Source organism: Trachurus trachurus, assembly GCF_905171665.1.
Source record: "Trachurus trachurus genome assembly, chromosome: 1".
Lineage (NCBI taxonomy): Eukaryota > Metazoa > Chordata > Actinopteri > Carangiformes > Carangidae > Trachurus > Trachurus trachurus.
In genome coordinates, this window is record NC_139891.1 from 6,170,022 (window position 1) to 6,197,641 (window position 27,620).

Consider the following 27,620-nt stretch of genomic DNA (forward strand, 5'->3'; position numbering starts at 1 on the left):
TGATGAAATTAACAGCTCTTTTTCTACAATCTACCTGGGTAATATTGCATCACATATACTGGGGCGAGACAAATATCTTTTAAAAATATTATTAGCAGCCAGTAAGAAAACCGTAACTGGAAGCTGGTTACAGACCGTCACCACACCTCCAGCAGAGTCAGTCTGGATCAATACTGTGACCAATATCCAAAATATGGAAAGGATGATCTTTTCGTTAAATCTACAGACTGATTTGCACTATTGGGAAAAATGGATTGTGTACATGTCCACAAGAGATGCTCATTGAGCCATCATTGTATTTGTAACTCCATCAGTATAACGTCTGAATGAATGTATAGGTGGCCAACTGTTTGTTCTATGTCTCTCTGTATGTTATCTTCCTTCTTATAAATAAAGTACAAAAAAAAATTTTTTTTAATAAAATAAAATCTTTTCCTGCCTTTAAATAATTTCTCATAATATTGTTCTTGCAGGGACTGAACCTCTCTGGTGGGCAGAAACAGAGAGTGAGCTTGGCCAGAGCTGTCTACAGGAAAGCTGATGTTTACATGCTGGATGATCCGCTGTCTGCTGTTGATGCGCACGTCGGTCAGCACATCTTTGACAAAGTCATTGGACCCAAAGGAGTCCTTAGAGACAAGGTAATGCATGTAACAAAAGCCACAATGTGCAAATTTAGCCTCAGTTACAAAGAGCCAAGGGTTTTATGACACCTAAACCGCTCACGGGCACGTGACCTGTGCTATTGTTATCATAATGTGGAAACCGCCACTTTGCTGAACCTTTTGTTTTTAAGAAAGCCTCAATTTGGTGTTGGATTGTGCTTACATCCTATTTTTCTGACTTGTGCGGCTTGCTACACAGACTCGCATCCTGGTGACCCATGGGATGAGCTTCCTGCCACAGGCTGACCTCATTCTCGTCCTGGTTGATGGAGAAATCACAGAGAGTGGCTCCTACCAAGAGCTGCTCAGCCGCCACGGTGCCTTCGCTGACTTCATCCACACCTTTGCCAACACGGAGCGAAAGGAAAGCGCCATACAGAGAGGTACAGAGAGGATTGGAGAGACGATGTTCTGTTTATTTCAGATTTTGATGAATAGCAATCAGTGGTAAAGAGCGCTTTGCATTTGTATTTAACATGTCCGTCTCATGCAGCTGGTTCCAGGAGGTCCAACGCTCGGCTCAGCATGGTCGACTTCATGCCGTTCTCCAGAGACCTGTCACAGGAGCAGCTCATCGGGTGCGTAAACAATGTGTAAACTGTCATAAAAACATGTGGCATCTCAAGAATCCCTTATGAAACTGACCTTTGGCCTCTCCTTATTCTCTAGGGGGGACACCACTAATACTAACCTGCAGAATATGGAGCCTGTGTCTGAAGAAGACCAGGAACAGGTACCAGAGGACTTGGGCAAGCTGACCGTGGTGGACAAGGCCCGCACTGGAAGAGTAAGTCTGACAATGGCTTTTGACTGGACATTTTACTGTGTGGAAAACCAAGGGTCCTTATGTAATACACCCAGCCGGAATCATCATCATCAACACCTTCCTTCAGCACATTATTTTGGTTTTCAATGCTTCCCACCACTCAAATCGTGTTGTGTTTGGTTGCAGTACGCAGCTGCTTTGGGCAAAAAAAGCTCCAAAACACCAAAGTACCAAATAACCACTGTTCACCAGCATAAAAGCTGCTGAAGACCAAACCAGAGCTCCAATTAAACCGAATAAAAGACTTCTATTCATTAGGTGACCGAAAATTCATTAGGTCTGTTTCCATTCAAAGTGACCAAACACTTAAACAGACAAGTTTAATGAACGAAATGAAATGGAAACATATGTTGATACAAAGACTTGACCATGCTCTCTAATTTCTGGAGACTGACTGGGTTTTCTTTTCTTTTTTTTTCTTTCAACAATAGGTGCGGTTGGAGATGTACAAGAAGTACTTCAAGACCATCGGCTTAGTCATCATCATCCCCATCGTCTTCCTGTACGCCTTTCAGCAGGGCGCCTCATTGGCCTACAACTACTGGCTCAGCATGTGGGCCGACGACCCTGTTGTCAACGGCACCCAGATCGACACAGACCTGAAACTGGCCGTGTTTGGGGCTCTGGGCTTTGCACAAGGTGGGTCAGCCCTTCAGGACAAACACTACACGTGTCCTTAAAGGGATAGTTCACCCAAAATTCAAATTGCACTCATTATCTACTCACCCTCATGTCAACTAAGGGCTGTGAGAATATTCAGACTCCTCCGTGCCTTCCCTGAGTTACGGGGGGGTCCGTGCAGCAGTATTTGTCCATATAATGGTTGTCAATGGATACCAACTTTCTTCGTCCAAAAAGACACACCAAAAAACATCCAAATACCTCCATACTGCTCGTCTGTAATGTCCCTCTTGTATTGAAGCCCCGACATGAGAAATTGTTCTTCCAGTCAGTGCAAATCATGCGAGATTTGCACTGACACAGGAAGAGCAGTGAACTGAGACACTGGGAGCTTCCGCTACAAACAAGCTTAAAATATAGACTTATTTAATTTTTTTTTGGAACAATTTCTCATGTCGGGGCTTCAATACAAGAGGGACATTACATACAAGCAGTATGGAGGTATTTGGATGTCTTTTTGGACGAAGAAAGTTGGTATCCATTCACAACCATTATATGGACAAATACTGCTGCACGGACCCCCCCCCCCCCCCCCCCCCCGTAACTCAGAGAAGGCACGGAGGACTCTGAAAATTCTCACAGCTCTTACTTGACATGAGGGTGAGTAGATAATGAGTGAAATTTGAATTTTGGGTGAACTATTCCTTTAAGAGTTAGCAGCAGTAGTTTGTCGACGTTTCACCTAAACACCTCTCCTCTCCGTTCAGGTGTGGCCATCTTCGGTACGACCGTGGCCATCTCCCTCTGCGGCATCATCGCCTCCCGCCACTTGCACATGGACCTGCTGCTCAACGTGCTGCGCTCTCCCATGTCTTTCTTCGAGAGCACGCCCAGCGGCAACCTGCTCAACCGCTTCGCCAAAGAGATCGACGCCATCGACTGCATGGTGCCCGACGGCCTGAAAATGATGCTGAGCTACGTCTTCAAACTCATGGAGGTCTGCATCATTGTGCTGATGGCGACGCCCTTTGCAGCCGTGATCATCCTGCCCCTCGCCTTCCTTTACGCCTTTGTCCAGGTACGTTCTGTTCCCCCCGACATCAAACCTCACCACTCCTGACTTTTACCCCTATTTTGCCTTTGAGCATTTTGTTAAAGGGACAGTTCACCCAAAATTCAAATTTCATTCATTATCTACTCACTCTCATGTCGACTAAGAGCTGTGAGAATTTTCGGAGTCCTCCGTGCCTTCTCTGAGTTACGGGGGGGTCCGCGCAGCAGTATTTGTCCATATAATGGTTGTGAATGGATACCACTTTTCTTCGTCCAAAAAGACACACCAAAAAACATCCAAATACCTCCATACTGCTCGTCTGTAATGTCCCTCTTGTATTGAAGCCCCAACATGAGAAATTGTTCCGCCGGTCAGTGCAAATCACGCGAGATTTGCACTGACACAGGAAGAGCAGTGAACCGAGACACTGGGAGCTTCCGCTATAAACAAGCTTAAAATATAGACTTACTTAATTTTTTTCGGAACAATTTCTCATGTTGGGGCTTCAATACAAGAGGGACATTACAGACGAGCTGTGTGGAGGTATTTGGATGTTTTTTGGTGTGTCTTTTTGGACGAAGAAAAGTGGTATCCATTCACAACCATTATATGGACAAATACTGCTGTGCGGACTCCCCGTAACTCAGAGAATGAACGGAGGACTCTGAAAATTCTCACAGCTCATAGTTGACATGAGGGTGAGTAGATAGGCCTAATGAGTTAAATTTGAATTTTGGGTGAACTATCCCTTTAAACACGGCTGAGCAAGAGCTGGGTTCCATTTGCGTATGTTATGGGAAAAGCTCTGAGCTCCAAAACCAACGCTGCTGATTCTGCCTTTCATTTGTATTTTGTTCCTCACCTGCTGACATAGATGCTCCACACATTCAGTATAAATCATGGGAAAACCCTCGGCGTTCCCTCCTTGGTTTCTCTCACTAAAGCTGGTGTTTTACTTTTCCACTGTGGGCTACAGAGCTTCTACGTCGCCACATCCTGTCAGCTGCGCAGGCTGGAAGCTGTGAGCCGCTCGCCCATTTACACCCACTTCAACGAGACGGTGCAGGGCGCCAGCGTCATCCGGGCCTTCGGCGAACAGTCCAGGTTCATTCAGCAGGCCAATAAGAGGGTCGACTTCAATCAGACCTCCTACTTCCCCCGATTTGTGGCCACCCGGTACGATGATATGTGATTATTTTCAGATTATACATTTGTTTAGTTCATGTGGGATGGTCATTATTTACATTTTGGAGCCTGCCTGCTAAATCATTATTACATCCACAGGTGGCTGGCGGTTAATCTGGAGTTTGTAGGGAACGGCGTGGTCTTGGCTGCTGCCATTCTCTCAGTGATGGGAAAAAACACCCTGAGCCCAGGGATCGTTGGTTTGGCTGTGTCACACTCCCTCCAGGTAACAGCCTCGATTACTTAAAGAGATAGTTCAACATTTTTGGAAAATTGGCCCGATGCCATAATAATTCACCACGCTATGAGATAATAATGGAACGTTACGAGCTGAGTTGTTTTCAAGGCAAATACAGAGACTGTTTGCCGAAAAACTGCCCCCAACGGTAATGCGTATCTGCGGTTTTGCATGAATTTCCCTCTAAAACAACTCTGTCTGGTAACGTTCTGTTATTATCTCATAGCGTGGTGAATGTGCAGGTCACAACTTGTCCACCAGAGCGTTGTGGAGTTGTTGGATTGTGTATTTGATGAGTTTGATGAGGGAAACCAAGAAATCCCATTAGCCTCTGTAGCGTAGCTCTGAGCAGCTCGCGGCCCTGCTCCACCTAAAAATAGCTTGCACCGACAAATAAAGGTAACAAACCTACTGTTGTGACTATAGAGATTATGGCAATGGGCCAATTTGCCAAAATGTTGAACTGTCCCTTTAATGTCCCGCCAGGATCCATCATATCAACAACAGAGACGTTCTCGGTACAGAAAATAAGAATGATTTATGATTAACTTCATCATCTTGGGTATTTCAGGTGACTGGAATCTTGAGCTGGATTGTGAGATCCTGGACTGACGTAGAAAACAACATTGTTTCTGTGGAGAGAGTCAGTGAGTACGCTGACACTGCGAAAGAGGTCAGTGCTCCGGCCCCACACACATTCAGTCACTGTCAAGTACCAACACTTTTTCCTTCTCTGCTCACCTCTTGTAATTGTCTTCTTTAGGCTAGCTGGAGTAAAGAAGGCAGCTCTTTGCCCCTGGCTTGGCCCCAGACAGGGACTATAGAGTTTCAGGACTATGGACTGCAGTACCGTAAAGGCCTCGAGTTGGCTCTGAAAGGCATTACCTTGCATATTCATGAAAAAGAGAAGGTGAGTCATTTTGTGTGATACAAAACAATATTTGAAATCTTTACCTGTCTTAATCCTGGATCACTTGAAGTGCTTAAATTGCAGCACCCTGACTACAAACCTCTTTTCACAGGTCGGCATTGTTGGTCGAACAGGAGCCGGGAAGTCTTCACTTGCCCTGGGAATCTTCAGAATCTTAGAGGCAGCAAAGGGAAAGATCTATATAGATGGTGTCAACATCGAAGACATCGGACTCCATGACCTTAGATCACGCATTACTATCATTCCTCAGGTGCGACAGTAGTAATAACACAAACCGAGCCCTGGCTTTCATCATATAAACTGTTTGCAATACTTTCAATCCTTATCCAATCTAAAAAAAAAAGGCCATAACAAATTGTAATAATCCTGTTGCCAATCTGGACAGTGTTGAATAACAGCTGCCGTCCTCTGTCCCAGGACCCCGTTCTGTTCTCAGGCTCCCTCCGGATGAACCTTGACCCCTTTGACACCTACACCGATGAGGAGGTGTGGAGTTCATTAGAGCTCGCTCACCTCAAAAACTTTATCTCCAACCTGCCCGACAAACTCAACCATGAATGCTCAGAGGGAGGAGAAAACCTCAGGTACATAAGAACAATGTTTTGCCTAATTAGTTCCCAAAAAATTGTCATAAAGATACAAAAAACAGTCCTTCTCTAATACATGATTTTAACTTAACCATCCATCTCTTACTCCTCCTTTGTCTGTTCAGTCTGGGTCAGCGCCAGCTCGTGTGCCTGGCCAGAGCCTTACTGAGGAAAACCAAGATCCTGGTTTTGGACGAGGCAACAGCTGCTGTAGACCTGGAGACAGACACACTCATCCAGTCCACAATCCGCACACAGTTTGAAGACTGCACTGTCCTCACCATTGCTCACCGCCTTAACACTATCATGGACTACACAAGGTATGTTATAATCCACAACACTGTCGGTTCAGCATTTTAATCAATGACAGAAAATAGACTACCAACCTGAGAGTCAAAAAAATAATCAAATATTTAGTGGCAACAGCTTCTAAAAATGTCAAAATTCAGTTTTGTTTCTTATCACTGTGACCTGAAGACATTTGGACTTGAAAATGATTACATTTGCAATAGTTTTTAAAATAAAAAATCTATTATTTCCTAAAGAAATTACTGCTAATGCAGCCGATTAATCAATAATCAATAACTAAAACCCATCTTCCTTCCTCTTCCTTTTTTTGCTTCTCTACAGAGTGATTGTAATGGACAGAGGCCACATCTCTGAGATGGACTCTCCAGCCAACCTCATCACACAGCGGGGACAGTTCTACAGAATGTGCCGTGAAGCTGGGCTGGTCTAGACGTTCGCTGCGTCTCGTAGACTCATGGTGTACAGATGTGGCACCTTATCCGTGTGGCTCTCCAACGCATGTTAAATCGGGCCATTCCAAGATTTATGGCAGCTCAAAGCGCCTCTCCACGGGGGCATTGCTGACGAATCTCAAGAGCAGCTGCTGATGCAGTCCCTACAATATTTGTTGGTTTATAACACACACACTCTGTCCTGAGAGGCATTGTTAACCTCAGATGATGCATAAAGGAGAAAAAAAGAAAGCTTGAGTTGATTGTTGAGAGTCTCTCCAAGCTATAAATATTGTATATAGAGTAGAAGAGTCAGTTTATTCCATGAAAGGATTAAGCCAAAGGATGATGAAAAAGTACTACAAATCTTAAGGATTTTCATTCTCTCTTTGAACGGGAGCTATATTATATTTTTGTAGTTTTTGTAAGTGTTTATAAAGCACATGACTTTTTTTTTTTTTTGATGTTCTCTCAGGCTTAAATGTTGATGTTTACTTTTCATACGTTTCTCAGCCTTATATACCAAAAAGGAGGCACTATTGTCATTGTAAATTGATAGAAATCTATTTTTGCCTTCTTGCCCCAGGAACTGGGACAGGAAATACTCTGACACACTAACCTTCAAAAGGTTTACTCTGGCAAATGCAGGGGAAGTGAGGTTTTAGCAGTCTTCAAAATCTGGAGCTTGAAGCAGCCAATTTAGAGTTTTTATATGTCAGAGAAAAAGAGGAAAACACTGAAGTGAGCCAAGGCATTAGCAACTGTCCAACTATGTTGTGGCTGTTGTTTATTTCTGTCAAAGTAAACATATAAAAAGTCAATAGGGACCTTGCTGGTCAGATTTAACCTGATGCCGGTAGTGAAAACCACCATGAATGAAGAAAATGCCTCTTCAAAACAATGGTGATAAATCTTTGTGTGATTGTCTCTCTGCCTCCACCACAATAACTCAGGCCATACACACATTCATAGAGCAAAAAAAAAAAATCAATATTGTACTTTTGGTGCTGACATGACAGACTGTATATAGTCCACATTGGCCTTTACTCTCGATCCAAGGAAAGAACCTTATGAACTTTTCAAAGAGAAGAGGCATTTACTGTTTTTGTCTTACTGGTTTAGACAATATATTCTGAGAGGAATCCTATAGTTTATTTATGTCGAATGACAAAATGTATTAATTGTCCTTAAGATTTTGAGGATTGTATTATATTTATACTTTTTTAACAAGCTTGTTCATTTTTTCACTGACTATTTACTGTTAATGTACTGTCTTGTTCCATACATCATGCTGGATAAATAAAATTTATTTGAAGTTATAAAGGTGTCTTTTTAAAGGAGGGTGTAATAAAATGCATAAACCTTCAGGAAACACATTCAAATATAGAAACAAAATGTTTTTGATTTTTTTTTTTTTAAATGCTGCAGAGTGACCAAGGCAAGTTTAAATTATAGCACATATGACTGAAGGAATGGTGTTAGTGTAGGCTATAAACTGACATTTCCACTTCTATCCCTGGTGCATTTGATGCACTAAGGATGTGGTCGAGCGAGGCATATAAATCTAGCTTAAAGATCCTTTACAAACACATTTTAAGACATGGAAAAAAAAACTTTGCTATAAGGACTTGTGTCAAATTAACTTTCAATCAAGTTGTTACAAATCCTGAAAAGTGAAGTGAAGCTCCAGCATCCAAATTCAGTAACAATAACTTATATAGAGTATGAGTCTATATGAGATAGGCTACCTCGTGAGATCTGAGATCTTTTAATAATAATCAATATAAGGACTTTGATAATACCGGTACACACTTTGGGGTTTTGATGAAGCAGTTAGTTGTAGTTACTGAACTCGGTCACTAGAGGGCAGGGGAGTCTCTGCTCTGGTATGAGCAGCAGCAGATTGTCGTTTGTTTACACTTGTTGCAATGGCGACCATCACCGAGCTGAAGTGCGGTAAGCGCTCACTTTTCTTGATTTTATACCTTTACTACTTTCTCCACTTTTAAATAAAAGATAAATCAATAAATAACAAGGACCAAGCCGCTGCACAATGGTCCACGACCAGCAACACTGGATAACCAACGTTATCTTGAACATAACATGGCACCTCCGGTTCTCCATTCAAAAACAAGACATTTTATTAAACTACATCAGCCCCAACAGTGAGGCAGGTGTTAGCCTAAGTGACTCACCACCGCCTCTATCGTTAAAATCTACATTTTAATTCGGCATGGCTAAAATATGACACATATCACGCATGTCTATGTTGTTAGGGTTTCTCCATTGTCCACAAACGTGAGCTAGTGCAGTCAACACTTAGCATAACACTTAGCAGCAAACTTTAGCTAACACTACTGTAGCTTGGTGACTTTTGTTTTGGCCGAAGAAGATTGTGGGGAAATGGGTGAAATCGGTTTGAATATGTATCCCGATGTGAAGAGTGGTCTTTAATGATCTATAATTATATAAATCATGTGTCAAGAGCTCTGTAGCTTTGTCAGTTATCAAAGACTCGTCAAAATGACCAATTACTGAGTGAGGTCTGGTTTACTGCAGAGAAGACCATCAGCCAGGACAGGCATTAGCTGAATTAACATATAAAGAGACAGGGCACAGGGCTTTAACCTGCTTACATCTCATATTACTGCGCCACAATGTGAACATTTCAGCCGTCAGAGAGACGCTGGAGTCCCGCGGGGTGCTGGGCCAGCTGAAGGCTCGCATCCGGGCGGAAGTGTTCAGCGCCCTGGATGACCAGCGCGAGCCCCGGCCGCCGCTGTCCCACGAAAACCTGCTCATCAACGAGCTGATCCGGGAGTACCTGGAGTTCAACAAGTACAAGTACACGGCCTCAGTACTGACAGCAGGTGGGTGCACATTAAAAAGTCGTTGCGCAGCTTGTATTTTCACACACTGGGGGATGACATGACCACAGAGTACACACTGATGGTGATCTGATCACAGAATAGTGTTAGACAAGGGTTGATTGATTGATTGATTGATTGATTGGTTAATATCGGTATTCTGATTAAAACACTACATTACTGTATGTACAGCTCTGGAAAAAAAAAGATAAGAGACCGCTTTAAAATGATCAGTTTCTCTGGTTCTGGTTCAGTTTCTCTATTTATAGGAATGAGTTTGAGTGAAAGGAGCACTTTTGTTTTATTCTGTTTAACTACTGACAACATTTCTGTCAAATTTGAAATAAGAATATTGCCATTGAGGTCATTTATAGATAATGACAACTGGTCAAAATAATAATAAAAAGTTCCCATGTTTTAATTTAGACCTTGAATAATGCAAAGAAAACAAGTTCATAGTCATTTAAAAAACACAACACTAATGTTTTTAATTTAGGAAGATTTCAGAAATCACTGTGGTGGAATAATCTCAATGTTTAATCTCAACAGTGGTTTTTATAATCTTGAATATGATGTGGCTCAGGTGATCAGCTGATCAGTGCCTGGTTAAGTAGAATAAGATGTCCTTGTGTTGAAATTCAATAGACACTGGAATCAAATGGCTGCCACATGTAGAGAAGCTGATTTATTAACAACGTTTTGGACTTGGTCTCTTCATTTTTTTTCCAGAGCTGTATGTGTGGGTTATCCTCTTTCAAACTTTATTGATTGGGTCACTTTCTGCTCAGTGAGTAAAACAGTATAGAAGAAGATTATTTATATTGCACATTTACTGTCAGAGACAACTCAGTGTGCTTCACAACATACTGTTGATACAGGCAAAGCAAAATACAAAAACATATACTGTAAACAGAGCAATATATTACACAGATATACAATCAGCTAATCAGCGCCATTGTTTTGAATACAGAAATGTTTTCATGTGAAATCACATGTTTATATTTCATATTCCAGCTGTTGTTTTGAAAGCAGTCATTACTGCAGAGCAAAGTGTGCTACCTCTAATCTCAGCACGGTTTGTTTTCCCAGAATCAGGTCAGCCTGAGGCTCCCTTGGACAGACAGTTCCTGGCGAGTGAGCTGAAAGTCGCGGAGGATATGAGCTCCAAGTCTGTGTAAGTGAGTAGGCCAGGATTTTGGGGAAATAGCTGAACAGTCTTACCGTCCAACGCAGAGTTCAAAGACTTACTGAACTCTCTGGTGGTAGGATCAAGTTATGATAATTTCATCAGCTCTGTGATTCATCCGTAATTGATTTTGAAATATCTCAAGACTTTGAATTAGTTCACCTCGTCCCCCCCTTGCTTTGGAAAAACATGACGACATCCAGTTTGTATTGTGAAAGTTAACATTTCTCTGGGGGGTCTTAGTTAAGCACATGTGACTCAGCAGATTGTCCTATTACACACACTATGTGTGCAGGGAAAACTCAACAACACATGATAAAAACAACTGGAAAAAGCATGTACCACCATAACCATCAGGTCCTGGGTTTGATTCTGCTCCAGGGCTTTATCAGTTCAAACCATTTGTCTCTGACTTTGGATCCAAAAAAGAGAGAATGTAAAATGCGAAAAATGTTAATTACAAGTTCTGATTTTCCAACATTTTTACTTTCCAGACCTCTTCTCTATGGCTTAGTGTCCCACTTCCTGAACAGTAGCGACAACGGAGGGAAGGTGTTTCTGCGGGGTGCCTCTCTGCCCACGGCCCCCGCTGCCAGCAACACAGTGCCTGCACCTGATGCTTAAAAAAGTGACAATGCACTGAATACTGGAATAGCATGGACTGAAAAGATGCTTCAACTTTCTCAATCAATGACATTAAATGTTGCAGCATATCTTTGGACTCCGACGATACAGACTACAAGAGTTCTGGTAAGACAGATATTAATGCAGGAAATATTTGCATTTTAAGTTGCCAAATGACCTCATATGGCCTTTTTATGTGATGAGATTACTATCCGCATCAGTCACGGTGGCACTGCTTACATTATCCTCACTCTTTTAATAATTTAGACAGAGGCAGGTTGAGATTACATTCCTTGATGTCTTCTTTTATTTCATTACAAATGTTTGATACTTTAATATTGTCTTTGAATTCTTAATAATAAATGTTTTATATTGGTACACAACACTGAAATCTAAATGATTTGTGAAGTGCTGTTCTTATTAGGGAACACATGGTGGCAGTGTTATCAAAGACGCAGCTGAAGACTGGTCCTTCCAGAGGACCAACACTGATTCCTTGTTTTCTGTTGGAACCTGACCTGAACCACTTCTACAGCATTATGCCTCATCAGAATGACTTATGGATCCTGACCTAATCTACTTTAAAGGGATAGTTCAACATTTTTGGCAAATTGGCCCATTGCCATAATCCCTATAGTTTTAGGAGTAGGTTCATTACCTCTAATTGTCGGTGCAAGCTGTTTTTAGAACGGCGGAAACAACTCCGTCTCGTAATGTTCCGTTATTATTTCATAGCGTGGTGAATGTGCAGGTCATAACTTGTCCACCAGAGTGTTTTGGAGTTGTTGAAGAAATCCCATGAGCCTCCGTAGCGTACAGTAGCTCTGAGCAGCTCTGAGCAGCTCGCAGTTCTGCTCCGCCGTTCTAAAAATAGCTTGCACCGAAAATTAAAGGTAACAAACCTACTCCTCCTAAACCTACAGGGATTATGGTAATGGGTCAACGTGCCAAAATACAGGCTAAACAAAAAACAGACGATCTCAGTCCACAATGGAGCAAGCTACCAAACGTTATAGGAGCAGGGGCGTCCCTCTCTATCTTCGAGAATCTATCGGAGAATCATCCCTGTAGCTGATCACCTTGCACTTATAAACAGATACAATACCCAGTATTTACATTTAGGTCTCCTACTGCACTGAGGCTGTGGTGATGTCTCACAGGTCTAAGTCAGTTTGGATAAAAAGCACCTGTCAAATGAGCCACTCGCTGTAAATGTGAAAGTGATAATGATAATCTTATATCCAAACAAGGAGGCATTAAAAGGTCTGAATTGTTATGAAGTAAAATGTTCTATTTTAGTTGTCCTAAGTGCAGCACAGACCACAATAAATAAGCTCTAATTCAGCTTTTAAAATAGACACTTACAGGACACTTATCTATTACACTACATGAGCAGATGGACTTTCATAAACATATAACACTTAGTTAAGTGAGGTGAGCTCTTGAGCTTTTGCTTTGTCTGTTTTTTATCATAAGGCCATTTAAATAAAGCATGCACCTGAAAGTGGCCTAAATTAAAATTCACCGACCTTCCTGTGATTGTCTGAACCTTTTGGCACTCATTGTGTATTTCTGTGCGACCACACCCACCCATGTTGCCCCTGCACCCTTGCCCTTGAGTTGGTCATAGTGTATTTACCAATACTACTTCAGCAATATACAACAGGTTAGTTATTATTATGGTGATTATGAAGATGTCTTAACTTGCTCTTATGCAGCAAATGGTCCACATGTTAATGCTGAACTGAATGAGGTCGCCTCTAGACTTCTACAGTATCATCACTATGAAATCATGAAAAAAATGACATATTTAATCATAATGGTCTATACAAAAAACAAATACCATACAAAAAACACCACCATATGCACCCCAGAGCTTGTGCTGGTCATGCAAATGTCTTACTGCAACAACCACATACTTTTTGCATCTCACTTCCTCTCTCGCCATTTAAGGGAACTTCACTTGCTTATCTCACACAACTTAGACCCCTGAGTTTCTGGAACTGATTATCTACGGGGTCTGCCTTTTTCTTCTCTCGGGCCAGATCGCCGATGCTGCGCACTCTGTTTCACATCTTCCACCATCTCTAAGCTAATCTATGTCTAAAGTTATTTTGTACTTTTATAAAAGTTTATTTGAACTCTCTCCTCTAACATATCCACATCTCTCATTCTTGATTGTAGAGGCTTTAAATAGGTGAGATCATAGCGCTCAGATTAGTTCACTGAAAGAATGAGATCATAATATTGAGCACACAGTGTGTTTTAGTGTGCCTGCCCGTGCCTCTGATGGAGGGAGTAGCTGTGAAAAATGAAATGTAATCCTCTACCTGAAGTGCATTTCGAACAAGATGTAACATTATACTAATTTATAGCTTCTCCCTCCCATTAGAGATGATAATGTCACAGTGAGCTGCATCTGGAACAGTCTGAATCTACATTGCTTACTTGGAGCAAACCTTATTTGCCCTTAAAGGCTGTGGCCCTGGGGGCGTCTAGTTTATTGGCACCAGTCGTGAGTGTTCTCTTGAAAATGGCTATATAAGCGGAGGAAGTTGAACAATGGCACACGATTGTTCATTTGGCGGTTTGCCCTGTAATAGGTAGCATTTCGCCTCCACTGTATAAATGAGTTGCGGGTAAAAGGGACAGCTGTATAAATAGTATTGAACGTAGTGGTCTTTTGACTGCAGCGCAGTCAACTGATGTTTGCCCCCGGGGCTCAAATTAGAATGCAACGGCATTCCACGAGGGTCAAACGGATCCATAAACATATTTTCTCTCCAATAGATGGCCATCTATGGACATGAGGTGGAGGAAAACATTTAACATATTTTACGTGACTGATCTCTGCATTACAGTCCATGTTGATTTCCCTGTGAATTCACATTCACATTATGTTGATGGACAGTCCACACGTTGTGCCACGGTACAAGCTGTTCTGTTTTAGTTGTGAGTGGTGAACTGTGGAAATGTGAGTGCTGCAAGTTCAGTAATCTAGCTGTGTAAATAAAGTTGATCCAGTCAGTATAATTCATTCTTTAGTTTATAACTGTGTCCAATACAAAATACACTTCAAGTTTACAGTTGAGATTCACTGAATATTACTGAGTTCAGCATCCTTCACTCAGACTTTTTGTCCATGTTCACTCCCACCACCTCCTCTCCTCCTGTCACTGCAGACTTTTTCCTAGGTTTATGAATTGCTCCGAGGAATCACGTTGACATTATTCTTCATCTCAGAGAACCGGGGGGGAAGGCGAGGGGTTTTGGCTAAAACTTAAGGACCCTTCAAGTATATCAGTTGGAGACGACTGTCCTCCTGTGTCCTCACATGGACCATCTTACATCACAGCAAAGAGAAAATATACAAGTGACCTTTTCCCTGACAGCAGCCGAGTCATGATCCTCTAATATTCTTGCGCGGAGCTGGGTAGAGAGAAAAACACTGACTCAGAGTTTAGGAGATGGATGTTCTCAGATACACCGTCTGTGTTTCCTCAGGGCGAGACTGTGAATCTCAACTCAGCTCAAGCAGTTAGTGAGGCAGGAGCAGAGTGCACTGTGTAGGCCACCTCTAGTCAGCACATGTTCCCATTGTTACCTTAGGGTAGCATTGATCGATAAGTTATAAAGCACCTCTCTGTCACAGCTCACCTAAGTCATTTCCATGGAGGCACCTTTGTTTGTTTGGACAATGCTGTTGCTGCTGGACCATATTTAGTCACTGGGGCTCGCCTGTGTTTGATAGTTATGCGGAAAGCTGCCGAGATTCCGTACAGGCCCACTGTCCTTATATGGCACACACTGCAACTGCTCTCTGCTCAGTGTATCTGCTTCTTCCTTTCCCTCTCCTCCTCCTCCTCCTCTTCGTTGTCATGTTCTTCATTGCCTGCCTCCCTCTGCCTTGTCTCTCACCCTGCCTCCTGAGTTTTCGGCCCTGGTCACTCCTTCATCCACACTGCCCTGCCCCCCCACCCCTTGATGTTGGGCAGAGGTAGCCTAGAGGTCCTCCACTCTTTGGTCCGTCATCAGGTTTCACACACATACACTCACACACACACACACACAAACAGCTCAGTGCTGTGCCTCTGGCAGAAAACAGACCCAACTATCAAGCCGCAGCTTGATTTATTGGAGCAAACAGAACGGTGTCCTTATATAGGAAGTTCCATTGGACAGAAGCTGGAAACAGGAGGGATGGAGGGGGGCGGGGCGGCTGTTTGTGATAGTGGAATGTGTGTGATGTGCGTAACGATAGAGGACACTCATGTGGACGTACTACACACACACATGCACAAAGAAACCCACGTTGATTATGCGGGCGGGCCGTGAGTTATGTGTATTAGGGGGGAAACCTCTCTGGAGCCGGTACAGAAAAGGGGGATTCCTGTGCTGGGGACAGCTGGTTTTCCTTATGAGGAGTTAAAACTGATTGCATAATCTAACCCTACAGGGTGTGGAAATGGAGAGAGGGTATAACTAGCTAGGGGTCCCAGCTTATCATGTGATTATTTTTAATTATATAGTGAAAAAAAATCCAATTAGGGCTTTTTTAACAGAGGACATTTTGGCATGCTGCAGTAAGGACGGCCGATGGCAAGGCCATAATTACCATATACATGCATACATCCCCCCCAATATTCAGATATGCTCAAAATGCCCCCCCCAATATATAGCTAGCTGATTAAAGCAGAAGTAAGCGGAATGTTTGTGTTAATATAAGTCTTAAATAGTTCTATCTTCCGACAGCAATCACTTATATAGAGTGTTTGGTCCAAAACACGGGTCTGTCAGTCACTCTGCTCTGCTGTAAGCTGAGGAGAAAACTTTCCTTGTATCCTACAACCTTTATCCAATGAGGAGAGAGAACGGCATAAAGGGGCGGTCCTCTCTGTGTGTGCAGCCAAGGGATGCGCGTGAATGTGGTGACGTAGGGACGAGGGCGGGGACTGCTAACTCTATCGGCTGACAAGAAGTTAGCCAAAACCACCGGATCGCTTACTTCTGCTTAAAAAAATTAAAATTAAAAAGTATCCCATGTGTTAGCAAATTTACTATATATAGCCTACAGTATAGAAAGAGAGAGATTTGGTCCCCCCCAATGTTGACTCCATGGTTACGGACGTGGCCGATGGTCAGGACTCACTGAACAGAGCAGAGCTGTCGTTAATGTTATTAGCAACACCTGTTCTCCTGCAACTGTATGCGTAAAATCTACTTCAAGTACCAAAAGTAAACATACTCATTACGCAGCAGAATGAACACCGTCTGTGTTGTTTTACTGTCTGGTATATTGCTTATAGTTATTATCACTGATTTACTAACATAAACAATTTTAATGTCATAGATAACTCCTATTAGCAGATAGCTCATTGTAATTACCCCATACATGGCTGTGTCATCTAAATGTCTTTGGAGCTCAACAGTTTGAGGTTCATAGAGATAATACAATTTTTTTTTTAAAAAGCTTATATTTCACATAAAAACTAAACCCAAAAATGATGTTGTATTTTTTTTTTCAGATCTGTTTTTTAATCAACCATTACCCCAAACATGTATCCTCTAATACTGATGGCCTATATTGATACTTTAAATATGTGTTGCTGCTAATGCTCCTGACTGTCCTTTCAGTTACATATGTGCAGTGGGAGTAAATATTTCCAGATGTGTCATCCCAATGTATTAAGTGTCAAAGTGAAGAAGGGACACTCTTCCACTTATTCTTGTCATGTCATAAGCTACAATCACTCTGGGGTGGCTTGTTTGAGTTCTTCACTAAGGCCTTTAATCATCCATGTAACCCAGACCCATTCAACATGTTGTTCGGGGTGGCCAATCCAAATAGTGTGAAAAGTAGTTGTGAAGCTAAGGCTATTTCCCTTTCAACACTGTTAGCCAGAAAGCTGCAGTCTTGGAAATCTGAAAGGGCTCATACATTTGAAATGTGGTTGAGAGAACTGGGAAATGTATTACACTTGGAGAAAATTAGGTAGGCTACATTATATCTGCTAAAGAGGAAATCTTTTTTTTTTTTTTCAAATCTGCCAACCTTTTCTCGATTTAATGTCTAAAAACTGAATTAGTACTATTCTGTTGCTGTGCCATTTATTTTATACATATGTCCTGTTTGTCTCCAAAAAAAAAAAAAAAAACCTGTTCTGTTCTGTTTAGCATTAGCACCACCAACTTTTGCTAATATGTAGCTATCTATTTTTCTGTTTAAAAAAATGTGCATTGGGAGTATAAGGCTTTACAGTCTATGGTATAAGGTAGCTAAAGCAAGTTAGTGACAAGAAAATATAGATCCCTCCGCTGTCATCCCTTTGTAACCCACACGCACACACAGTATGTTCCAGTTTACAATGAAGAGTCAGGACAAGAAAGTGACTTCTGTCACTGTATGAACAGCACTCTTTCTCCTGCCCAGCTCGTCTCCATTCACACTCTGACTCCCTCTTGAGTTTTTAACCTGCTGGTGTTCGCGGTGCGCATGTCCTCTGCCTCCTGCCCCGCGGACGGATGCTGCCGCTGGTCTCGAGCAGGAGGAGGAGGAGGAGGAGGAGGGCCGCTCGTGCAGCTCCACCCTAGCGACAGTGCGCAGTTTAAATGGTAAGACAGTCAATTTGACGGGGGTCATTTGGACTGTTCGTTTTGGAGTACCTCGTCAACGCCGGCAGCTCCAAACCCTGACTTTCCAAACCCAAAGCTCCCCTGAACACAAATTTCTTCATTTGATGTAAGTATAGCCTATATCGTTTAGCCTACTGCAGAGAGTCGTTGGACCGGTGGTGATGCTGAAGGTGCACTTGTCAATCCGCATCCTTTCCACAGTTTGCTAACTTTGACTCGTCTGAGGAAGAGGAGTCGTGCCGTTGTTACATTTTCTCTCTCTCTGAATTCTGACTGAAGCAGGACCTCTGTGCTTGTAAGCCTATGCATAATCATTTTTTGACACACTGGCCGAGCTGAAAAGTTTTTAAAAAGTGAGCTTGTGTTTGCTATTTGCATATTTTTTTTTTTTTAAAAAGAGAGAGAGAGAAAAAAGAAGAAACTAACTTAAAAACTGTCCAAGCATGTTACCTCCATGATAATGATTGTATAAGTATGTATGAATAATTTTCATTTAGGCAATGCAACCTTTCATTTGTGTGTTTAATTTTAGGCTGCATTCAGATGCACTGCAGCTTTTTTTTCTTTTTTTTTGCACTGCAGCTTAGTGTAAGGAAGTTAAATCTGAATATTTCTGTGGTAACCGTGGCGCTTCCTGCTTTCCAAATATGGTTGTATAAAGCTGTTTCACATAAGCCTGAAGATGCAGACAAACCCAGTGCTGACAGTTTCCCACACGTCATTCACCACTGAAACTCATCAGCGATGGTGTCGAAGGAGTTTATTTAACGCCCACTTCATAGACACATGTCATTGTGTTTTTTGTTCTCGCCATACATGTGAACTTGAACTTCAGGCGTTGAAATGTTTGTTAGCCCAAACAAACATTTAGCATTAATCTCTTGCATAACATTGACATGGACCCTTGAGAAAGCAAACTTTCTTAGTTGCTCAACAGAACATGAAAAAATGGATCAGGAGCAGATACCTGAGGTGATGAAATACAGCAGCAAACATGTTTGCTCTATAGAAATGACACCTTGTCTTATCACGCAGACTTTCCTCACATGAATTTGAAATGTTATTGATTTGGTTGCTGTATTCATATTAAGCAGACAGTTTTGCATTCACTGGCATGTTTCTAAGCACACTAATTGTCTGTAATGGGACAAATTAAGTGCTGTCATCACTGATTTTTGATTATTTTTCTCATGTTATAATGCTAATCATGGCACAGGGATAGAAAATCCCAATGTGTCGAGGTTATTAACAAGATGATAACAGGAAGAATGTTTGTGAAAGAGCCAAGAGAGGAAATGAGTAAAATCATTCACAGGCCCTGCAGGTCAACCTCTTTCACCCACAAATAGAAAGGTCACTCAGTCTCCTGGGTGAAATTTCACTTGTTTATTATGTTTGATTGGGGCTCTTGTCCTGTATATTGGACTCATCATAAGTTCTGTTCTCATTACTGCTTCTCGGCCTGAGTGTGATGCTGTTTAGGAACATGAGCCAACAGTTAATGATAGTGGAAGATTTGCTAATGTTAACAAATGCAATATTGTTTGGACTTGATGGTTTACATTGAGCTAAACGGGTCAGAGAGTTTGCGTGTTGCAGTGGATGCCCCAGTGTTCCTGTGAGTTATGATCAATGTGGTCTTTCTAATGAGCTATTGTGAGCCCCTCCCCTCCACTTCCCCTTGTCATCCTTTCAGATTTCCAGTCAGTCTATGGCAACTTCTGTCAACCCCACTTCAGACACCTGTCTTCATCATGCGCTGGCTGAGTACAGAGCCGTGTTGACACAACAGAGTGGAGGCTTCACAAAGGTTTTAAGGTGGTCCGAGTTAAAGGGGGTTAAGGAGGGGGGCATTGACCGGCTGGCGGCTGTACATCTACATGGAGGGAGGTTAAGAAGAGTCCGTTTACTTTGATTTGCAGAAATAGCTGATCATCCAAGTATCAGCTGGTCCCTTCCTTATTTCCCTCAGTTCACCGGACTCGGGCCTCGATAGTTTTTCTGGCAAATAGCAAAGTGTGTGTCTCTGTCTATGGTTAATATTTATACAGTATCTCTCAGTACCAGTTTCTGGGTGGTTTGGCTTTGCTGGTTCCCTCGGGTGCATTTATAGGCTTTCTCAGGAAACTTGGTGGCCTTTATTTTCATAGTTCCCACTGAATCAAAGTGTGCGCCAGTCTCAGTGTCCACAGAGGTGGAGGTGGGATGGGATAACAGGCCCAAACAGAGGTGACTCATTGTATGTAATCCAAGAACCACTACGTTTTCTACTCAGCAGTCCAGAGGCTGATCTGAAGTGACACACCGTGGTTGGAGTCGTGCAGAACATAATGATACATTTAAAATATTTTCTTCTGCACTGTATTTCTTGTTGATTTTCAGTCTGAGTCAGGTGCAGGTACAGTATCTGCATTTATCCCCGTTAGCATCTTTACATCTCCCCCCTCCCACTGCAGGTAGAACTCCCAGACATGGCAGAGTCCCAGACACTTGTTCGTAATATAGCCACTGACTTTTGCATGTAAAAATGAATATGGGCCGCTAGGGGCCCATGCAAAGCATGATAGTTAAAGCTCCAGGCCCCCCTCAGGCTCTCTCCCTCACTGTTATCATTTTGGAGTAAATGACGAGGCCAGCAGGAGACATACTATTCCCTATATGGGCTTTGTTTGGGAGTTCACTTGCCTTGCTGTTTAGGTCCGCAGAAAAGAGTCCTGCTCCAGACAAGGGGCCCATATATGGTCATCACAGCACGAGACTGAAGCCTCCGAGCTCAGAGACAGGGAGAGAGAGAGGGATCTGGAGGGGGAAAGGCATGGAAGAAAATGGATGTTGTCAATTAAGTAATCACTTAATGATTGTGTATGATTACATGGCAGCAAGCATTACAGGTTTTTTGGGGATATTTCACATGAAGCTGTTGACAAAATGTACGGGTCTTTGTTATTGAGTTAATTAAAATCAATTTCCCAGCCTCAATCTCTCCATCTAAATTAGGTAGGGAATTGTTTGTGCATCTCCCTGGTGGCATGTGTGAAAGTGTAGGGTCGAGAGGGGGTGGAGGTCTGTGAGAAGGACTCACTGTGGAACTCCCCAAAGGATGAAACATGTTAACTCTTTGAGTTACGTCCACACACAGAGGGACACTTTTATAACATGTGTCCTACCAGTGAAGTCTCATCATGTGTACTGTAGTTAACCCTGTACACATTAACACAACACAACACAAGAAAAGAGGATTGTTGCACCAAGGATTCAATGAAATCTTTTGATGTATAATGAAATTCTTGTTATAATCATGTTTTTGATTACAATTTTAGTGTAACTGTTGCATCTCTGCAGTGCCATGTCCTGCACAATACACTGTTTTGAAACCTCTCTTCTTGCCCTCATATTTATTTATCACCTGCCGTCTTTGTTCCCACTCGCCTCTGTGTTTTCCTTCATCACTTCCTTCCTTCCTTCCTTGTTTTCTACCTCCCTTCCGTCTCTGCTTCCATTACGTTTCACTCACTCGCTTCATTTGTCTCCTCCAACAGTTGGCCCTTGACCTAATCCAAGATGTCTAAGAAGGCCCCAGTCGACGATGAGAAGTTCCTCTTTGTTGACAAAGACTTCCTGAACAGCCCCATGGCGCAGGCCGACTGGGCAGCCAAGAAGCTGGTGTGGATCCCGTCGGAGAAACATGGCTTCGAGGCCGCTAGTATCAAGGAGGAGCACGGCGACGAGGTGCTGGTGGAGCTGGCTGACAACGGGAAGAAGGCCACCGTCAACAAGGATGACATCCAGAAGATGAACCCACCCAAGTTCAGCAAGGTGGAGGACATGGCTGAGCTCACCTGCCTGAACGAGGCCTCTGTGTTGCACAATCTCCGCGAGAGGTACTTCTCTGGCCTTATATATGTAAGTATGCACCAAAAAACATGTCAACGCTCACTAAATCATTCTCTCACACCAAAACAATACACACTACATCAGTAATCCTTAATCCAAGCCTTAACCTGCCAAGCTACATCCTGATATGACTCTATTGCATCCCTACAATATTGGATTTTTATACTTCAGGATCAGGATCAGGATCAACTTTATTGTCCCCTGAGAGAAATTTGTCTTGGACAACAGTGCTTCACGCAATCCACATAGATACACACACTCTTTTTATTAATAATGCATTGCACCATGGACTGTAATGACTCCATGCCCGCTTAAAGTCAATCAATTTGTTTATTTCGGGCATGTCCATTAGATCATCATCATCACACTTCATCAAGTAATACAATACACATGGCCGAAAGGGAAAGCGGGAGAAGCAAAAGCTTATCTAGTGACTTGGTACAGTGCCAAAGTATGCCAATACAACTACAACACAATAAAAACACAATAAAAAGCATAAAGTAGGAGTATGTAAAGAGTTTAATCTGTAACCAATCATGTTATCTTGGTACTTTCTCTAGTCAACCTGTCTGACTAGCCCATTGATGTTACACTTATTTGCATTTTTTTTTTAATTGCATTTTTTTTGTACTCTTTGTCCCAAGGGAGGGAGGAGGGGAGGGTACTCGTTAGCTTTTGTCTATAACTGAAAATGCCTTAAATAAAGTTGTTTAAAAAAAGAACCTTAAAGTATTTACTTACACAACATACATATATGTATAACTACTTAAGTTTCCTGACATGCTTCAGCCTTCTGACACAAAATAAGAAAAACTAATCCCCTTCTTTGTCATGGCGTGTTCTCTCAGACGTACTCTGGCCTGTTCTGTGTGGTGGTGAATCCCTATAAAATGCTGCCGATCTACTCAGAGAAGATCATTGACATGTACAAAGGGAAGAAACGACACGAAGTCCCGCCCCACATCTACTCCATCACTGATAACGCCTACAGAAACATGATGCAAGGTAGGATTTTCACATTCCTCTGCCTTACACAATTTAGTTGATGTGTTCTTCCAGTGGGTTACTCTCACAAGATATTCAGATCAGGTGGATGAGTAATGTAACTCTTTTTTTTTCACAATTATGCTTTTTTTCCATGTTCGGTTTACTTTGTGATGGAATGATAACCTGTCCAGAGTGTCGGCCCACCCACTGCATGCTGAGCTAGGCTTTAATTCCCACTGAGCAGCATCATTAAATAAAGTGAATCAGTCATATCAAACTAAGGCAGGGCAAAGCAACACAAGAGCTGGTGTAAAACACATTGGCAGCTCTGACACATGACAAAGCAAACTGCAAAAGGAAGGTGCTGACTTCACAAGTTTTCAAACGATCTGTGTCAAAGTGTTGGCTGGAGGCTTTAAGTGTTGGTGAGTTGTTGTATGAGCTGTCAAAAGTCTGACTCAGTGTGATGACAGCTGGTGGTATTTTCTATTTTGGCACTTTGATGTTCGCAAAGTGGTTGATAAAAAAACACCATTTGACACAAGATGGATTTACATGCAGAACTGTCTTCATTATTATGTACAGTCCAAAAGCCAAAATGTCAGAGCTCCATCTGTGTGCTGCAAGCTCATTACAAAATGAGGTTGAAATGAAATACATGATTTAATCTGAAAGAGGACTTTATGGACCGTTTGAGAGTCGTTGTCTCGTAGAGGTGTGGATAGTGGAAAGCGGAGCTGGCAGAGTTGTGCTTACAGTAAATTGCTCTCAGTTCACCCGGCTGGAGTACGACTTCAGAGTGGCCGCTTTCCCACAAAATCCTGTTTCTTGTGCCTCCAGCGGGTCATGCCCACTGGACTCAATGTTGACGTGAGGATGTTCTCTCAGAGGGGTTGACATCTGGATTGAGAGATGGGTGGAGAGCAGTAAAGCATTTCCTGTTCCAGCAGCTTTACCCCTCCTCGTGTATATCGTCTAACTTTATTTCTTCTCTTTGGCCAGTGTAAATACCAAAGACTTTGTCCTTTGGGTGAGTGAGGGAGTTCCTTAAAGGTCCCATTAAATGGGCTGGAGCCTGTGCCTTTGCTTTGAATTTGAATTTTGAGTTTCCCAAACGAAACAGGATGTTTAGCCAGGACTTTAAGTAATTGTGAGGAAGTAATTGTTTAGAGAGCTCAAGAGAAAGAGGGATCATCCAGTACCAAACCATCGTGGTTTCATGGCAACGCCATAAAAAGATTAAACCCTGCATAACAAATCATGATTTACTCAAGCAATCAATTTGATGTCAGTTATCCTCCTTCAGCCATTTTAAATCAGCTCATGATAAGTTATATTGTTATTGATAGAAATAGATTTCCCTCCCATTATTTCAAAACAGTCCAATATTTCATCATTATGAACAGATCACTGCTCTGAAACACCGCTACAGTATGTATGTAAAAATATTGTCACATCTTGTCCTTGTTCCTCATAAGAAGTTTTGCTTAAACATACACACTGGTTATACAATATGTCTGTTGATATGTTATGAAAGCTAACACTGTTGGCCTTTTAGGTTTGTTTGTTTCTTGCTGGTTAAGATCTCTGTATTCAAATGATGTCTGACAGGTCTCTGGTGGTTTCTATACATGACTAATCATGTGAAAAGAAAACAGAGAAGGTTGAGAAGTGCAGCTGCAACACTATCCATCTCTAATCTATGGACAGATGGACTGTATAGCATCAGCCCAGATGTTAAGAAAACACTCCATTTCCTGACGTGTTGGCATTATTGTCAGTATACATGTCCTAATTCTGTTAAGGTTCTCAGATGATGTAGCATAATGTTTAACAAGTCTCGTACTTCAAGAATGCAGCAGTCACTAACATGTGTATGTGAGGATTTTACCAGGCCAGTACACAGGAAATGTTAGTATTTACCATTAGAGCTATGGTGTGTAAACAGAGGGTTGTGAGTAAACAAGAAGGGAGAGGATTGATTGGTGTTTGGACTCCACTTCATCACACTGTCTCTGCAGAAGACCCTGCACAGCTGGAAATGACTTAGTGGGCGTTTTATACACTTGCTTCGGCCCAGGATAGTGTGTGCACGAAAAGAATGTGTTTTGATTTGCTGCATTTATTTCAGACTAAACACATGAGACACTCGCTTACTAGGTTCATGATATATGAAATATATTTTAACGCACTGGCCACCCATTCAGCTTTAAGCTTCTTTAAAACCAAGTAAAACAAATGAAGGGATCAGCGAAAGCAGTGACAGCATGGTCAGTTAATAAATTCAAAGGTAAATAAAAAAGGCCAAGCATAAAAGGAAACGACGCATAAACAATTCATAAACACCATAAAAGTGACTATTTGTTTGTATTGTTTGTTAAGTGGATGTTTGTGTTTTTTATTGCGTGGCAAAGCAGTTTCCCCTTGGGGATCAATAAAGTTTTCTAATCTAATCTAATCTAATTTGAAAATGGCTTTTAAGATAATAGTGAGAGATTTTACCTCTGTAACTTCTTTAGACAAAATGCTTCCAATCCTATAAATGTGTCTCACCCCTCAGTTTTAGTTTTGCAGTCAGTAATGTAGAAAGATCATCTGACATGGTCTTTAACGACCCAGATAGGACAGTACCTGCTTTTGAAATTGGGTTTAGCTTCCAGTTTAAAATATCTGGTTTTATTTTATGATCATTAACCAAAACTGTTTTAAGCATTGGCATGCTTGTTTTTTCTTTCTTTTTTTAAGCTGTTCTGAAGAAGAATATAGTATAAATGTTGGTATGAATGTTTTGTTGGGAATAAAACTAGTATCCCTTTGAGCCTTTACTGTACAACATTGTGGCTGGCAGGGAATTGTTATTGTTGATGCATTTGAAGGATTTCCCATGAAGTAGTGGCTAATGATGCAGGGCCTTCTACACTGACTGATGTAGTACGGCGAGTTCACTTGCTAGAGTGGAAGTGGTGCATAACTGCAGCAAATCCAGATAACTCTGCTAAGCTTTGAAGCATTCTTCCTCCAGTCTTGGCTGAGGTCCCGTTCCTCCGAAAATGTTCCTCAGCCTTTGATGTCCAGGAGATAAAAATGTGAAATTCCCAAAGGGAGTTTTCTGTCCCCAGCAGCAAATGGCTGATGTGCTGTTCTCCTGTGCTCCCATTGGATTCTTATATTTGTATTCTGTAATGACGTTGACGCTCATGTAATCATATTTTGATTTTTACCTCACATGACTGAACAAAAATATTCTTAATATTTTGCAGTGATGAACAACCTGCCTCTCCTCTCTGAGTCTGTGGTGCAAGAGCGATTGTTTTTGGATGTTTTACAAAAAGCTTGCTACCCTGGCCACCACTCTCTCCCTCCATCTGCCTTAATTAGGAAATGCAGAGAGGGAACAGGCATTTTGAGTGTGTATCTAAGGAATGGAACCAGTGGAACAGCAGCCAAACATAAGTCCAAACAGAGAAACAGCATCCGTGCTGGTTTACAGTTCAGGGCCAGGCTGCATACTGTAACTGAGTGTGTGTCCATGTCTGTGTCCTGCATGAGAGGACGACAGTGTGAGAGTCATGATGCTGCACACATAAGTGATGCTCTACACTGTATCAAGATAAAGACTTGTTGGCGAATGCTCTGTGTTATGGCTTCTTCCCACATTGGATGTGTTTTTCTCAGTACACTCTTCATGTGTTTTTTGATAACTCCAAAGTTATCTCTTCATTCAGCAGTTCTCTCTCAACTCCCCCAGGGCTGCTTTTTATTGAAGGATACAGTTACAAAATAGCCGTAGATGGACTTGGTGTATTCTCTCGGGAGTACTTTAGCAGACGATATAATGAGTCATTGCTCAGCACATTGAGAGTATCTGTGGGAGTTACATGTTTCCTTAGGCACAGGGGAGCCTTCGCAAATCACACAGCCTCCTCTCAGCTTTGAACTGAGTCCCAGCTGGTGTCTAAACTCCTGCACTAGATTGATCTTTATTCCTGGGGAAAGGCTTGTGGTTTCACTTGTGGTTAGTACAGAAGTGCGCTGTGCAATGGGCATAACTCTACTCATATCATCAACAAAAAATAATAAGTCCCCTGTGCTTGTCACAAATAATCAAAATGATATGGTTTACTTATATGTCTTTGGTTTAGCACCTTGTTTTTCTGCTTTTAAAGGTCAGTTGGACACCCACTTACACACATGTTTGCAGAATGACTTGTCATTAATGTGGTCTGACACTGTGAACTCTCTCTGTTCCCACAGATCGTGAGGACCAGTCCATCCTCTGCACGTAAGTGACAATCTGTCACCTCCAAACTCACCTGTGTTATCTCTGCTTAACCTTTCCCCTGGTTGTCATGTTAATGTTGGAAGGAAGGCTGTGTGTGCGCTTGTGGAAGAACAGTTACATAATACTTGTGTAAACACAGATTTAGACCGATGAGATACCTGTGTGGTGTCTCGGCATCCAGTTCCAAACAGCCAAAAATCATTCAGAATTTTAATAATGATTTTTTTTTTTTTTTCGGAGGAGGATGTTGTGGTTTGTTGTTATATAAAATACTGCCAGTTTGTGTTGTATTTAGATGGA

The 27,620-nt window shown here is 42.0% G+C and overlaps 3 protein-coding genes across 6 annotated transcripts in view; all 3 read left to right on the forward strand.

Annotated features, from left to right (window-relative positions):
* The window catches only part of abcc6a (ATP-binding cassette, sub-family C (CFTR/MRP), member 6a), a 29,036-nt gene extending 20,947 nt beyond the window's left edge, over window positions 1-8,089 (forward strand). Inside the window, exons 18-31 of the mRNA XM_083980633.1 lie at window positions 474-641; window positions 865-1,048; window positions 1,159-1,243; window positions 1,335-1,452; window positions 1,923-2,130; window positions 2,880-3,190; window positions 4,143-4,342; window positions 4,451-4,577; window positions 5,161-5,262; window positions 5,353-5,499; window positions 5,612-5,770; window positions 5,938-6,104; window positions 6,233-6,427; window positions 6,738-8,089. Of these exons, the coding sequence (XP_083836759.1) occupies window positions 474-641; window positions 865-1,048; window positions 1,159-1,243; window positions 1,335-1,452; window positions 1,923-2,130; window positions 2,880-3,190; window positions 4,143-4,342; window positions 4,451-4,577; window positions 5,161-5,262; window positions 5,353-5,499; window positions 5,612-5,770; window positions 5,938-6,104; window positions 6,233-6,427; window positions 6,738-6,846 (2,280 nt within the window). The 3' untranslated portion in view covers window positions 6,847-8,089. The remainder of the gene's footprint in view (window positions 1-473; window positions 642-864; window positions 1,049-1,158; window positions 1,244-1,334; window positions 1,453-1,922; window positions 2,131-2,879; window positions 3,191-4,142; window positions 4,343-4,450; window positions 4,578-5,160; window positions 5,263-5,352; window positions 5,500-5,611; window positions 5,771-5,937; window positions 6,105-6,232; window positions 6,428-6,737) is intronic.
* Window positions 8,090-8,754: 665 nt separating this feature from the next.
* On the forward strand, window positions 8,755-11,909 carry cep20 (centrosomal protein 20). The gene is made up of 4 exons (XM_083979900.1): window positions 8,755-8,803; window positions 9,520-9,717; window positions 10,804-10,888; window positions 11,395-11,909. The coding sequence occupies exons 1-4, from the start codon at window positions 8,776-8,778 to the stop codon at window positions 11,522-11,524; spliced, it is 441 nt and encodes a 146-aa protein (XP_083836026.1). The 5' UTR covers window positions 8,755-8,775; the 3' UTR covers window positions 11,525-11,909.
* Window positions 11,547-27,620, forward strand: part of myh11a (myosin, heavy chain 11a, smooth muscle) — a 38,141-nt gene continuing 22,067 nt past the window's right edge. For 3 of the 4 annotated variants that reach the window (XM_083979869.1, XM_083979866.1, XM_083979868.1), the window contains exons 1-4: window positions 18,091-18,263; window positions 21,697-22,060; window positions 22,900-23,056; window positions 27,293-27,320. In XM_083979869.1, the coding sequence (XP_083835995.1) occupies window positions 21,719-22,060; window positions 22,900-23,056; window positions 27,293-27,320 (527 nt within the window). In that variant the 5' untranslated portion in view covers window positions 18,091-18,263; window positions 21,697-21,718. Of the gene's footprint in view, window positions 11,651-18,090; window positions 18,264-21,696; window positions 22,061-22,899; window positions 23,057-27,292; window positions 27,321-27,620 lie in introns of those variants that run through there. The other variant, XM_083979867.1, reaches the window with a different exon arrangement.

Coding starts and splice junctions, on each gene's coding strand:
- cep20 (XM_083979900.1), top strand. CDS start 8,776: ATGGCGACCATCACCGAGCTGAAGTGCG. Junction 8,804..9,519: donor CATCACCGAGCTGAAGTGCG/GTAAGCGCTCAC, acceptor TGAACATTTCAG/CCGTCAGAGAGACGCTGGAG. Junction 9,718..10,803: donor GGCCTCAGTACTGACAGCAG/GTGGGTGCACAT, acceptor TTGTTTTCCCAG/AATCAGGTCAGCCTGAGGCT.